Genomic DNA, 13837 nt, shown 5'->3' with positions numbered 1-13837 from the left:
GGCAGCTTTAATGACCTCTGCTGTCTTATTCTGTGGCACTGCTGAAAAGTGAAGACAATTGTTTGAAATGAGATAATGCATGATATACACCACTGGTTAACAAAGTCAACATATAGATAATGGGATTTCTGAAAAATGTTTATATAGGCTATGACACACAGACTAAATTGTAATATAGTGGATCCAATGCATGTAAAGGTCAGACACATCCTGTCCCAAAATGATGCTGAAAAACTATCTCCATGCATTTGTTACTTCTAGGCTGAATTATTGTAATTCATTATTATCAGGCTGTCCTAACAAATCTCTAAAGACTCTCCAGCTGGTCCAGAATGCAGCTGCACGCATTCTGCCAAAAACTAGAAAGAGAGATCATATTACTCCCATTTTGGCTTCACTGCATTGGCTTCCCTTAAAATTTAGAATAGAATTTAAAATCCTTCTCCTCACTTTCAAAGCTCTTAATGGTCAGGCTCCATCATATCTCAAAGAGCCTTTAGTATCTTATGTACCTACTAGAATACTGCACTCCCAGCATGCACTTGTGGTTCCTAGGTCTCTAAAAGTAGAATGGGAGGCAGAGCCTTCAGTTATCATGCTCCTCTCCTATGGAACCATCTCCCAGATTTGGTCCGGGGGGCAGACACCCTCTCTACATTTAAGAGTAGGCTTAAAACTTTCCTTTTTGATAAAGCTTATAGTTAGGGCTCCTAGAGGTCTTAGCTTATGCTGCCATAGGCTTAGACTGCCGGGGGACTCCCATGATGCACTGAGCTCCTCTCTCCTCCCCCCTCTCTCTCTCTCTATCCATCCATCTATAACCATTAACATTCATGTACTATTAATGCATTCAATAACCTAAACTTCTTCCCCGGAGTTGTCTGTGCTTTCTCGTCTCACAGGTAATCTGGCCTGTAGATGTCTGGATGACAGATTCCAGTCCCGGACCTTCTAGCTTCAATGTTGATTTTCAATGTGCTTCTCTCTCCTATCCTTCCTCTCTCTCCTCTTTACCCCAACCAGCCGAGGCAGATGGCCACCCACTCTGAGTCTGGTTCTGCCTGAGGTTTCTTCCTGTTAAAAGGGAGTTTTTTCTTGCCACTGTTGCTCACGTGGGAATGTTGGTTCTAAAATTAAAACCTGAAAAGTAGGGTTTAGAACCTGCTCTATGTGTAAAGTGCTTTGTTGTGATTTGGCACTATACAAATAAAGATAGATAGATTGATTGATTGATTGATTGATTGATTGATTGATTGATTAGGCTTTACATAATCACATTGTGAACTATGATCTAGTTGCTAATGAAAACAGTCATATAAACAAAAATCTAAGTACCGGTAATAATTTCTGAATCTTGGTAAGGATGGGTAATGATAGAGGAAAATGTGCATATTCATTACCTCAGAAAAATGTAAAAGTTTATGCAAGTATTGTCTGAAAAAATATATTTTCCCTTGTTTTATCTGGTGTTACACCAAAATCTGTGACTGTCAGAAATGGTGACCTGTGTTGCTGGCTCTCTGCTGAAGAAGTTGTTTATGAACCTAAACTTCATCTTAATGTCCCACCCTAATCTAATAGACAGTTGAAAAGGAAATGTGTTGATTGTCGATATATATATATACTTTATAGATATAGTGATTGTTTACTTTGCCGCTTGGCTGTCTAGTGATAAACAACATGAATGCAGCGTAAAAGATGAAGATCAACAATATTTGTACTTCCACCATTATCCAACTGCCAAAAAAATACTACCGCCAGAAGTGTGTGTGTGTGTGTGTGTGTGTGTGTGTATGTGTGTGTGTGTATGTGTGTGTGTGTGTGTGTGTGTGTGTGTGTGTGTGTGTGTACCTATGTATGTATGTATAATCACTTATTTCATTTTACAGATACAATGTGACAGCTGTGGGCAGTGGTACCATGAACAGTGCCTGAACAGTGCCTTGGGATGAAAAGGGACCAACTCCAAGAAGCTGGCGCAAACAACTGGAATTGCTTCATCTGTTCTTAGGCTACAAGATGCAGTGCAATATAGATTAAGTTACAAACAAATTTGGCATAGTACACAGTGATTGGATAGATAAGAAACAAACAAATCAATGTGCGAAAAAGAGAAAGTAATAAATCTTAAGACAGAAGGTAAGTTAATACAACTATGTATATATTTTAAAATAATAACTTATGTTAACTAAATAACTTGTGTATGAGTAGTGTGTGTAAGCATGTGTACATGTGTATATTTTTGTGTGTGGGGGGTGCTTCTTTCTTCACAAATTATTATTGTGTCACGATTGTTCAAGAAGAGTGTTATAATTAAAGTGTTCTACTGTTTTAAATGTGTGTATGTATGTTAATTGCAGCATCCAAAAACATGATAAGACAACTATGAACAATTGGTAAGAGAATTGAAACATTGTTAAAGGCCTAATGTTTGTGTATGTGAGGAACTTTGTAATGAGATTACTCCAAAAGTATGCAGTAAAAGTACTTGATAATACTTTCATGAAAAAGTACAAGAGGTACTTAGTCCAACAGAACAAGTTTGATGAAGTACTTATGGAAGAAAGGTTTTTTATTCCACATCAAAGTCAGGGGAAAATGTCTTATGTTTTCGTATGTGAGGAACTTTGTAATGAGATTACTCCAAAAGTATGCAGTAAAAGGACTTGATAATACTTTCATGAATAGTACAGGATGTACTTAAGTCAAATAGCACAGGTTTCATAAAGTACTTATGGAAGAAAGGTGGATAAAGTCTGATTATGTTACAAGGAAGGCTGTGATAGTGGATTTCTAAGAATGCTCCAGGGGTGATATAGTTTTACAACTGTACTGTAATGTCCTTACTGCCCTGACAGACCTATGTCATGCTCTAACATTATTAATCATTATGGAAACAATGTTCAAGGATTCAAGGATTTTACTTGTCATTCAGCCATGTAGGTACATGAAAGAATGAAATACAGTACTCATACATACACATTTATATACTAATATATCAAGTATGTATATACACATACACATATATTAATATACATATAAACATATACTACATATCTATATACATGCATATACACAAATATGAGATAAATATCTATCTGATAATTATCCATCCTATTATCATTTGATCATCATGGTATTGCCATGTTAATTAGCAAAGTATCAAACTAGCATGACAGGTAAATCCAATATATGAATAACACTGCATTGGCTGGTGATGCGCCCTCTGGTGGTCTATTTTATACTACTGAAGACAGTTTTCTCTTAAAAGATGGTGGTACACATTCACTTGTTATTTATTAGGTACAATTCAGGAGCACAGCTACAAATGCTATGTTCAGAGAGTTTTCTGTCAGACGTTTTTTTGGAGGGGAGTTCAACTTAACAATCATCTTAATTCCCTTGCATTATTTAATAATCATTTAGGACATGTATCTGAAACAGCACAAGGATTCCTAACATTGTTAAAAACATTTTTGAAATTTCAAAAACAAATGTCTTCAAAGCAGGCTTGTCACAGATGAAATTTTCATTATCCATAACAATAGTGGTAATTATTATACACAACATTTGGTGTGGAGGTACCTCCCAAATTAAATTAAACACTGAAAACAGGAACCCTCAGTTTGGCTTCTTGCAGACCACTCCACTGTCAAATCACAGGGCCCCATTAGATCTGGAAGTTATACATGTTTGCATTGGTTGCTGAAGTGCCCTCTTGTGGTCTAATTTATACACTGTCTGCAAATACATGGTTTTTGAATGTTGGTGAAAGCATTACTGCCAATGATAGGAATAAGCAAGTTCTATAATTGATTTGTTTATGTTTACAGTAGTGCTTCACATAACTTTTGGGTCTTCTGTGCCCACAGCCGTGAGACACGAGTGAATAACATATAATATTTGTATATTTGTTATTTTCACAATATTTGCATGTTTACTGTGATATTGTATGCACTTGGTGAACAACACACAATTGATCATTTCTTAATTGATCAATCTATATTGATGCTTTTTTTTAGTGGCTAAGTACCTCCTGAGCAACATCAATGTCCACTTGGAGTATGTGTTAGTTTCTCAGTATTAGTGTTATTGTGGTAGATTTGCCTATACTGATAACTTTAAAATGTTTGTTGTTGTTTTTTGCCTTGTATGAACCAAAGCACTAGCTTCACATGGCCCCTGTTGTATCTATTAATGAGCCAGCATGTTCTGCTTTCAACTGAAGATCTGCTGGACTAAAGAGGCAGCACTGCTCACCCCTCTAATTTATTGCTAATTGTACATACAGTATTTAACATGACTTAACATGACTTTACTTGAATTTAATGACCATAAAAGCAGGGTTGGTTGTTTTCAGTGCAGCATGGTAGTTCAGTGTCAACAACATCCTACAATAATTTTATATATAATATTATCTAATATTAATTATATTATCAGCACTCACAGATAGAAAAACTGCATTTTAAAATAAAACATGATTGTGGGTATATTCCTGATATCAAGTAGCAGGGTTCAAAGTCTGCAGTAGAAAAGAAACTGTTTTTTAAACATGATGTTTTAGATAAAGTGCTACAGCAACTCCTGCAGGGTAAAGTTGGAATACCAAGCAAGCAACATAGATAAAGGGCACCAAACTTTCAGTGGTATCAAAAGCCCCAGGTTTGTATGTTCTTATTCGTCAATTAACTTCATACAAGTACAGTAAAAAGAAAAAAAAACCCTCATTGGAATCACGATTTGGTGTGGGTAGTAGTACAGTTTTCCTTTAAAAGAGCATTAAGCATTAGTTCTTTTAAGGTACATGGAAGGTCGGTTGTTCTTGCATTAAAGAACTTTTCACAGTTCTTCTATGGATTAAGACAGTCTCATTTGTTTCTGTATTAGTATATAGATCAGTGGCAAGAAACATATTTAACACGTCTTATTTTATATTACATTATATCAGCTTTTTAATGTACTTTTAAACTTCTTGTTTTTTTGTTTTTTTATTTGACTTAAATAGTTTTTAATCTGTTTTACCTTTGCCTCTTAAGTGCATTCTGAGAAAGTTGGCTGTTCTGGTGATGTTGTTTAATATGCCACCTGTGTGTCATGCTCATTCGTGTGCTGATGAATGTTAATGAATTAGTGATGGTAATGACTATGGCCATGGCACCAAATGACAGCTTGGTACCCATTAATTTACTATTTAAACATTGTTTAATGTGCTTCCCTACCTTTGAGGTAAAATGTGCAAATATACATCCTGTTTGTAATGTGTCAATTTATCCAGAAGAGGGAGGTGTTTCATCATCCAAAATTATTCTATAGCAGACAAACTTACATTGTAATTGTCTTCTGTGCACACCTATAAATATTGCCCATTATCAAAAGTTCAGAATTATGGATAGAAAGGAAGAAGATAATAGTTAAGACTATATGGATTAGGAGGATAGGAGTAAAATATTTAGATGGATAGGAAGAAAATGTTTTTCATTACTGTATACCTACTGTAACTGACTGAAAAAGGAAAAAAGTAGTAGTCATCATATAATTTATTTTGAAGTTACAATATACAAATACCACTGGGGTACACCAGGGTAAGAAAAATAACACAATTATCACAATACCACAACAACAAAAAAATATATATATATACTGTAAGATGTTTTCAAACATGGAGTGCTTGTGAAGAATATGAAATCTGGGGAAAAGGATGGGTTTTTTTATCCATATGGCTACTTACTAAAAAATACATGAGCACAGTGATGTAGTTTTGGGAATATTGGAAAAGAATCTTAGATTAGATTTGAAGGTAGACCTACAAATTCAGCTAAAATAAGATACAAAGCTGCAGATCCTATAACAAAAAAGGGAAAATGTTATTTATTACGTGGTCTTGGACATCTGTTTTAATCTAGGTCTATCTGCATGTAACTGAATGTATGCAATTTTAGTGATCAAGGGGAATGCAGTAAGTTTAATATTGCAGCCCACGTAATCTGTAATTACACTGTAATTGAGGTGTAAAATAGTTGAACACTGACGCATTATATTACATCTCACATGTACATCTCACACACCCTGTAATTACTCTACAATTAAAGTGAAATAAGGGATTCATATTACAGCCTGCATACCCAGTTTTCACTCAGTTTCAGGTGTTAAGGTGTGCAGGTGTTATCTATTATACTTGGGATAACACTGCATTTCAAAATGCTGAAATGCTTAAAGTACCTAAAAACTCAACTTTCTACAATAATTATTTTCTGTACAAAGGTATTTTAAGAAGCACTCCCTTAAAAAAAGATCTTACAGTGTGATTGTAAAATGTATCTGTAACATAAATCATTATCAGAAATACACTGCCAGCTTCCAAACATAAGAGATATAATAATCATAAGTACACAAATGATGTCACAAGCACTGAAATACATTGTGATGAGTATTTCCCAGAATCTGACAAATGTTTTGTGGACAGTTTTGATATAAAACTGCTAAACATCTGCACTTCTCCCTGTAATGGTTATATTTCAGCTGACAGGATTTCCTCTTTATTTCTTGCTGTTTAAATAATAGATGATCTCTGAGCTCTGCCGTCTCTGTCTTCAGAATTTTCTGTCACGCGGAGTGTGTACAAGCCTGTGAAAGTCTGAAATGCTTCTTGATTTGACAACTTCTTTGACATTGCAGAAGGCAGATCTTTTGATGGAGTGCACAGAATTGTCACTCTCTGTGTGGAGAAAGAGCAAGATAGTTTGCTGTTAAGGCTCAAAATAATCTACAATACCGTTGTTTTTTATTTTTTCAAATAAATGCTACTCACAGCACTGTGTTTGTTTTGTTCTAGACAGCTACATGCTCTCCCTGATTCACATGGAGCTTCAACAGTTCCAAAAATAAAACTAGTCACAAAATCAACTTGATTAGTGTTAAGGAAAGACTGTGGTTTGAGTCTGGTCAGGGACTCTCTCTCCGTTATTTTCTTTCATCAACTGTCTGTACTAAAGACTTTTTTTCAAAAAAAAGTCCAAAATGATACCAAAAAACAAAATTGCCTTGACTGTTGGTTAGGCAACAGGAAACCAACAGCAGTCTCCTTATCTGACGCTTTGTTGATCTGTCATTGTTTCCCTTAATGGCTCTATGTGGCATTTTAAATGATTCCTGACAGATCAGGCTCGTGTTGGTCTTTATCACTTGAACACTTGCTGTTAGTTGACACCCCAGGTCGTAACTTCATGAAGACCGGCCTGATTCAGCAAGCATTGTAACATGCTGACAAAGCAGCATTGTAACATGCTGACAAAGGATAAAACTCAAAGTACTCCAATAAAGCTTTTATAACAATCTTTGAAACAAAAACTCTTTCATATATTTTGCATCAGACATCAAAAAGTTTATGACAGTACTGAATAGTCAGGACTACCAATCTACTGGGTGTTTGATGATTGTTACTGTATCTTTAGAGGCAAGAATATGTACCTTTAACAGAAACTGCTTCATGTTATGTCAAGGTAGACATCTGGTCTAACAATGTTAAAGTATATATGTGAAAATGAGTTTTCAGTACAGAACTTTTCTTGTGGGTCTGCTTTAAATATTGTAACTCTATTGTCTGATCTACTCTTTTGGTCATTATTTTAACAACATCTGACTGTACCTGTCTCAGTGTTCCAGGAGTGACACTCAGAGCATACAGCATCCACAGAGGAACCATGAGAGTTGACGAGAGAGTAAAGAATCCTCCAATGGCGTAGCCCCACCACGGGTATTCATAAGTGTTGTTGAATTTGAGTGGTGTATATTTGACCAAGGAAAAGACAAATGTGCACTAAAAGAAAAAGCAGAGAGAAAAGAACAAATCCATGATCAGATTACCAATTAGTAGGTTTTTACCTAATATGTCTAACTGAATATTTTGTGTGGATTGTGTTTATTCAATGTATCATCTGCTTCATACACAAGATTTTATGTGTGCTTACCCCCCAATCAGTAAAATGTTCTCTTTCAGTTCTTTCACCTTTAAGTTATTAAGGATAAGTTTATTGAATATGCTGAATACCAGTCATTTTGAAGTTCCCCCACTTAATTTGCAAGTTATAACATTTGCTTTAAATTGTATGAAAACATTTAATAAAGCTTGTAGAGTCGCAACAATACCCCATCAGTGTAGTGTCATCCATCTGGTGGAGACATGGACTGACTTTAGGACAGAAGTATTTGGCAGCTGTCAGATACACTTGTTTGTTACTAAAGCATGCACAATGTTACTGGGGAGACATGTCTACATTTCCAGTACTTACAGTACAGATAGCTGGTGTGATGTACTGCCAACAGTATTTCATAAAAGGCCACGGTCGATATCCAATCATGTCCTTTATATTATCATAATGACGATCTGCACCTTTGGAAAATAAGTAGAGTTAGTTACACTAGCATTATGGCCTCACACAACTTTTTGTTATTTTCAAATTTAGAAAAAGAAAAAACATGAATATCACCTAGAGATCATGTATCTCTGAGGCTATATGGTGCTTAGATTGTGTGAAATATTCAAACCCAAATAATTCTCAATGTCATCAAATCATCCATGATTTTGTATCCAACTCCTCAGAAGTTGGCCCCACAAAATTGGTATGTTTGGGCATTCCCAACCTGGCTTGTGATGCAATTCAACTGAACAACAGCACTGGCAGATTATACAAAGTTAAAAGTTCCCCTTACCATAGATCCATCCAATACAGACAGACTGAATAACAGCAAAAAGTAGGAGTGTCATCCCACTGCAGGCATAGTAATCAAACAACTGGAATATATAAAGGCCTCCCTGCAAATAAGGAGAAACAGAATTCATTGAAAGGTTGTCATTACATCTGTCTTTGACTAATATTTACTCTATGTGTGTGTGTTCCAAAATACAGCAAAAAAGTATATGTTGCAGAAGTTTATTGTTCTTATAAACATTGTTATGACACATATGTACAAATGTTTATGCTTCAAAGCTTTCTTTTAGGTCATCTATTTCTCTCATTTATGGTTTCAATCACCTATAATTGTTTTGTGTGTTTTTATAGTTACAAATCTATAATTACTACATTGTTACAAATAAAGGCTTGATTAATAAGAAAGATCAATGTCACAGACTACTCACCTGTGTAACCATCAGAAGGCCAACAAAGAAACTTCCAACACTAATGGCAAGAAGAAGTAGTTTGCGGCGGCAGTTGTTTTGAAAGAAGGAAGGATACATGTCGGAGATGGTTGTGACCAACGCCTCTTGATATACAAACTATGGTGATAAAAGAGATGTTTTTTGTTTTTATATGGAAAAAACAGTGTAAATATTACATTCCAAATAGAGTTGATATATACCTACCTCACTGTCTAATCCTAAGAAGATGATCATCACAAAGAAGAAAATGGCCCAAAGCTGGGGAAGGGGCATTAGAGCCACAGCACGAGGATAAGCAATGAATGCCAACCCTGGACCTGCAAACATTCAAGGTCAAATGGTCTTTTCCTTAAACAATGCAAAAAGTATCACTTCAAAAATGTATTGAGAAACTTCCATACCTGATTCAGCCACCATGGATATGTCCACACCCTGCTCTTTTGCCATGAAACCAAGGACAGAAAAGATGGCAAAGCCAGCTATAAAGCTTGTTAAACTGTTTAACAGGCACAGGTAAACACAGTCTCTGTTGGGAGGAATATAGAAAAATGTTGATAAGAGTGAACCTGTGCTCTGATCAAAACTAAAGCAAGTAATAAGATTTAGTTAAGTATAGTCAGTGAAAATATAAAAATACAAACCTGTAGCAATTGTTGCTATATTTGTTGTAACTTCCTAAAGATGTCAAAACACCTGTGCAGACTCCATAGGAGTAGAAAATTTGGCTGCCAGCATCCATCCATACCTGTAAGAGATGTTTTCAGTTTAGGTTTATTAGAAAGCAACCCCAGATATCTGTTGAGTCACAAGACATTAACTGACAAAGTATTTCATTTGTTTTCTTACTATATCAGCCCTTGCAATACAAAATGTGTTCATAGGAAGTTGCTAAAGCATGATTAACATTTTTAGCCATCCAAGAAATGTGGCACTACAGGTGATTGAAATGACATTTAGGCCAATAAGCAGCTGGTTTATAAGTCAGTTTTTTTTTTATTCGTCAGCTATTTTGGTTTATGACTGAATATTTGCAAAACTAATGATGATCCCATCAGCCTCAACTGTAGATTATATGTAGTGCTAATTAGCAAATGTTAGCATGCTAACATGCTAAACGAAGATGGTGAACATAATAAGCTAAACATTATTCTTGTTTAACATGATGGTGTTAGCATGTTTTATTGTGGCAGTTTAGTATTCTGACTTTAGTAGGCAGTTTAGTATGCTGACCTAATTTCTACAAAATAGGGTTGAACAATGATTTAAATTTATAATAGCAGTCTACCTCTGGATCAGTGAGGCGGGATGGATCTGGGTAGAGATAGAACATTATTCCCTCTTTGGCCCCTGGTAATGTAAGACCACGGACAAGCAACACCACCAGCATCACATATGGAAATGTGGCTGTGAAGTAAACCACCTAAAACAGAAAAAACAATCAATATTGTAATGTTTAAGGTAAAAGAATGCTTTAAGAAGTTTACATAAAATCAGACTTCACTTTAAGATCTCTTTTTTAGCATTTATAAGCAGTATATAAACTTTTAATAACCAGTTTATCACACTTTATAATGTATTTATAAGCAGATATTTAGGTATTTGTTAGTATTAATGAACAGTATTTGGCAACAATTATAATTTCTTCTACAAAGACTGATTTTCTATTATTACAGCTGTATTGTTAGTCATTATCTCATCTGTTATAAGATAAGATAAGAAAAGATCAGATACATTTATTGATCCCACAGTGGGGGGAATTCATTGCTGCAGCAGCTCAAAAGTAGTGATATAGAAAGACAAAAAAATGTTTACAACAATAAAATTTAAAAAACTAAATAAAACAGCCCTAAAATGCAATAATAACATATATATACAACAATAAAAAATGATAAACTAAATAAAACCACCCAAAAATGCAACTATAGTGCAGCATTGTACAGTCTGACTGCAGTTGGAATAAAGGACCTGTAGAAGCGCTCCTTCTTACACTTGGGGTGTATTAGTCTGTCACTGAAGGAGCTTAAGGCCATCACAGTCAGATCCAGAGGGTGAGAGGTGTTGTCCATGATGGTGGACAGTTTGGCCAAAACCCTCCTCTCTCCCACCACCTCTATGGGGTCCAGGGGGCAGCCACAGACTGAGCTGGCTCTTTTAATCAGTCTGTTGAGTCTGTTCTTGTCTCGCTCAGATCCCCCTGCCCAACACACCACATTTGTTTACTGCTTATAAAGGCAAAATTAGGGGACTTAAAGTAAAACATTGCCGATTTTTCTGACCTTTCCAGTGGTCTTTACTCCATTCCACACACAGAAGTAGCACAAAATCCAGGCAAGAAGTAGACAAAGAGCTAAATCCCAGCGAATATTACCAATTTCTTCAATTCCACCAGACAGCCCCAAGATTCTCTTCCTGTAACAAAGTTCAGTAAGAAATATACAACAAAAAAACAGCGGCACATATATGATGCTTTAATTCATATTATTGTACTTACTCCCAAAATTCTACGACTGAAGAGGTACTATTTCCATGCAGAAGCAGAGAGGATGTTTGATTGTGACTGTACTCAAAACAGTCACCTTCCATGGTGAAAGAATAAGAGACATTGTAAAACCATGTTCAGCAAAGTAAACACAACACACACTGATATGTGTGATATCATAGACTAAAATTAAGTCTTGGTACCTGTGTTCCAGTCGTTGTGACAACTCGCCCATGGAAGCTCAGACTTGAAGGATGAAAACAGGTAGAGGAATGTCCAAGCCAGTATGATGATGTAATATACCCCAGTGTACAAAACAACCACTTGGCTGCCATAGCCTAAGCCTGTAGAGAGACAGTGATGTCATGTTTTAATGCCAGAACAATGAATACACACTCTTTGTGTTTGCAGACATCTGATACTGCAACACCAGAATCTAATAGATGGCAAACCTACTGAAACTGACTTTTAAAATTCAACAAGCACAAAGACTACATTAAACACATCTGAAGACACCAGGAGGGGCCATGGAGAAAAAAATAATAATAAGTGCTCTCTATTTAATATTTTGTGCATATGGATTACTCTATGTATCCACCCTCTTGTAGGGGCCACAAAACACATTAAGTCAGCTGGAAGATTGAAGAAAGGGAAGGACAAAATAACATAAGTTCCTTGTGCTGAAGTGTCTTGAAGGGAGAGTTGTGTTTAAATGAATAGCAGATTAAACTTGTTTTATTTACTTCAGTGAGACTGATCCTGAGCCCTGAAGTCCTGAACCCTGAAATCATAAAATATTAAAAGCGTGGGAACTTTAACTAATTTTTGTAGCTAAAAAATACACAACCACAAAAAATGAAAACAAGCTGTGAACATTGTGAAGATTTACCTTCAAAAAGAGGGCAGATTTTTCTCCAGCAAGTTATTCCACCTTGACTGGTGAACTGTCCCAAAGATGTCTCCAGGAAGAAGAGTGGAATACCACAGGTGAACAAGAACAAAATATAAGGTATGAAGAAAACCCCTTTAAAACAAAAGAAACCATCTTGTTAAAATATCAGTAATATTTCAATTCATCTTTGTACACAATTAAGGATTTGTCAAAATAAGACTGTTGTTTGAATTGTAAAAGGTCAGCTTGTCCAGAAGGTCATATAGCAGCCAAATACAGTAGGTGCAACCATTTTTGCTTTCAGGCCTCATAATCACTTTATAACAAACATGGCAAGTGTTTATTTCACCACTGGCATTCGTAAAATGTTGCCCAACCAGAATAACTGAATGCAGCTTAATCCCTGGGGAGGAAAACTACAATACAGCCTTTACATGATGTGTACAGGTTTTTGTTGTGATGTTTTGAATCACTTTTATTTAACTGAATTTTGGTTTGGGTTTCTGGAAAATTGGTTTCTGAGTGCTGAGAAACAAGAAACATTGTAGCAGAAACAATAGCAGTAATTTGACTCAGATATCAACTGCTTGGGTGGCACGTACGCCAATATACATTTCTACCTTCAAGGTTTGCTGTGCTGCTTGGCCCATTGTGAGGACATCACTCATCACTCAACACTAAAAAAATCATAATAAAAAGAGTCATAATTGACTTTCTTTGCAATTGGAGGTGTCCTGTCAAAATGTCTCTTCCTTTTACAGCGGTGGTCTTTGAGGAAAATCTTTTTTGAGCTGTAAGGACATTCTTTGCTGCAGTTCCACGAGTGACCACTGTGAAAAATTGGCTGCAACGCTGAGCCATATCCAACTACATCCATGAGGCCAACACAGCAAAGAATTACCTCCTCCATTTTTGTAGCAAAGGTAAGGAAACCTCCAGACATTTCCTAGACCAACAATGTGTCCCGCTACTGCCAGGATAAATTCCACTTTACTGGTCCACTGCTCCCTCTCCTGAGGTTTGGGTGGAGTAGGTCCTGCTCTGGTCCCAGGGTTCACCAGACTCATCTTCACCGAGGAGTTTTGTCCTTGGTTAGGATTGAATCAGTCAGTGTACCGTACAGTAGAAGTCTTTCATACTTTACACAGAGTTACATGTTGGTTTACAATCAATGATAATATACTTTAGTTCAAAAAAGTATTTTTCCATTTAGTATTTTTAGATAATGATGAAAAATTCTCAGGTTTCTCTTCCATATTCTCATGTTTCACTCCACATGCATTATTTCCTGGATGGCCTACAACATACA

General features: G+C 36.0%; 1 protein-coding gene across 1 annotated transcript; it reads right to left on the bottom strand.

Moving 5' to 3' along the window:
* Positions 1-6550: 6550 nt before the first annotated feature.
* On the bottom strand, positions 6551-13595 carry LOC128355280 (sodium- and chloride-dependent GABA transporter 2-like). The gene is made up of 14 exons (XM_053315527.1): positions 13430-13595; positions 12526-12660; positions 11840-11980; positions 11649-11733; positions 11434-11566; positions 10443-10577; positions 9799-9902; positions 9559-9683; positions 9362-9474; positions 9137-9274; positions 8710-8812; positions 8289-8389; positions 7646-7816; positions 6551-6715 (listed from the first exon to the last, which is right to left on the bottom strand). The coding sequence occupies exons 1-14, from the start codon at positions 13593-13595 to the stop codon at positions 6551-6553; spliced, it is 1815 nt and encodes a 604-aa protein (XP_053171502.1).
* Between the last annotated feature and the right edge of the window lie 242 nt (positions 13596-13837).

The sequence above is a fragment of the Scomber japonicus genome, chromosome 3, assembly GCF_027409825.1.
Source record: "Scomber japonicus isolate fScoJap1 chromosome 3, fScoJap1.pri, whole genome shotgun sequence".
NCBI lineage: Eukaryota > Metazoa > Chordata > Actinopteri > Scombriformes > Scombridae > Scomber > Scomber japonicus.
Note: the sequence above shows the minus strand (reverse complement) of the source record. Positions and strands in the feature narration are given on the sequence as shown.

What these genes read in the sequence shown, in the direction of transcription:
- LOC128355280 (XM_053315527.1), bottom strand. Translation starts at nt 13,595, where the DNA reads ATGAGTCTGGTGAACCCTGGGACCAGAGCAGGACCTACTCCACCCAAA. An exon ending in TCTTAGGATTAGACAGTGAG is followed by an intron (nt 9,275 to 9,361) that starts GTAGGTATATAT and finishes TTATCACCATAG; the next exon opens with TTTGTATATCAAGAGGCGTT. An exon ending in CTCCTGGAACACTGAGACAG is followed by an intron (nt 6,716 to 7,645) that starts GTACAGTCAGAT and finishes TTCTCCACACAG; the next exon opens with AGAGTGACAATTCTGTGCAC.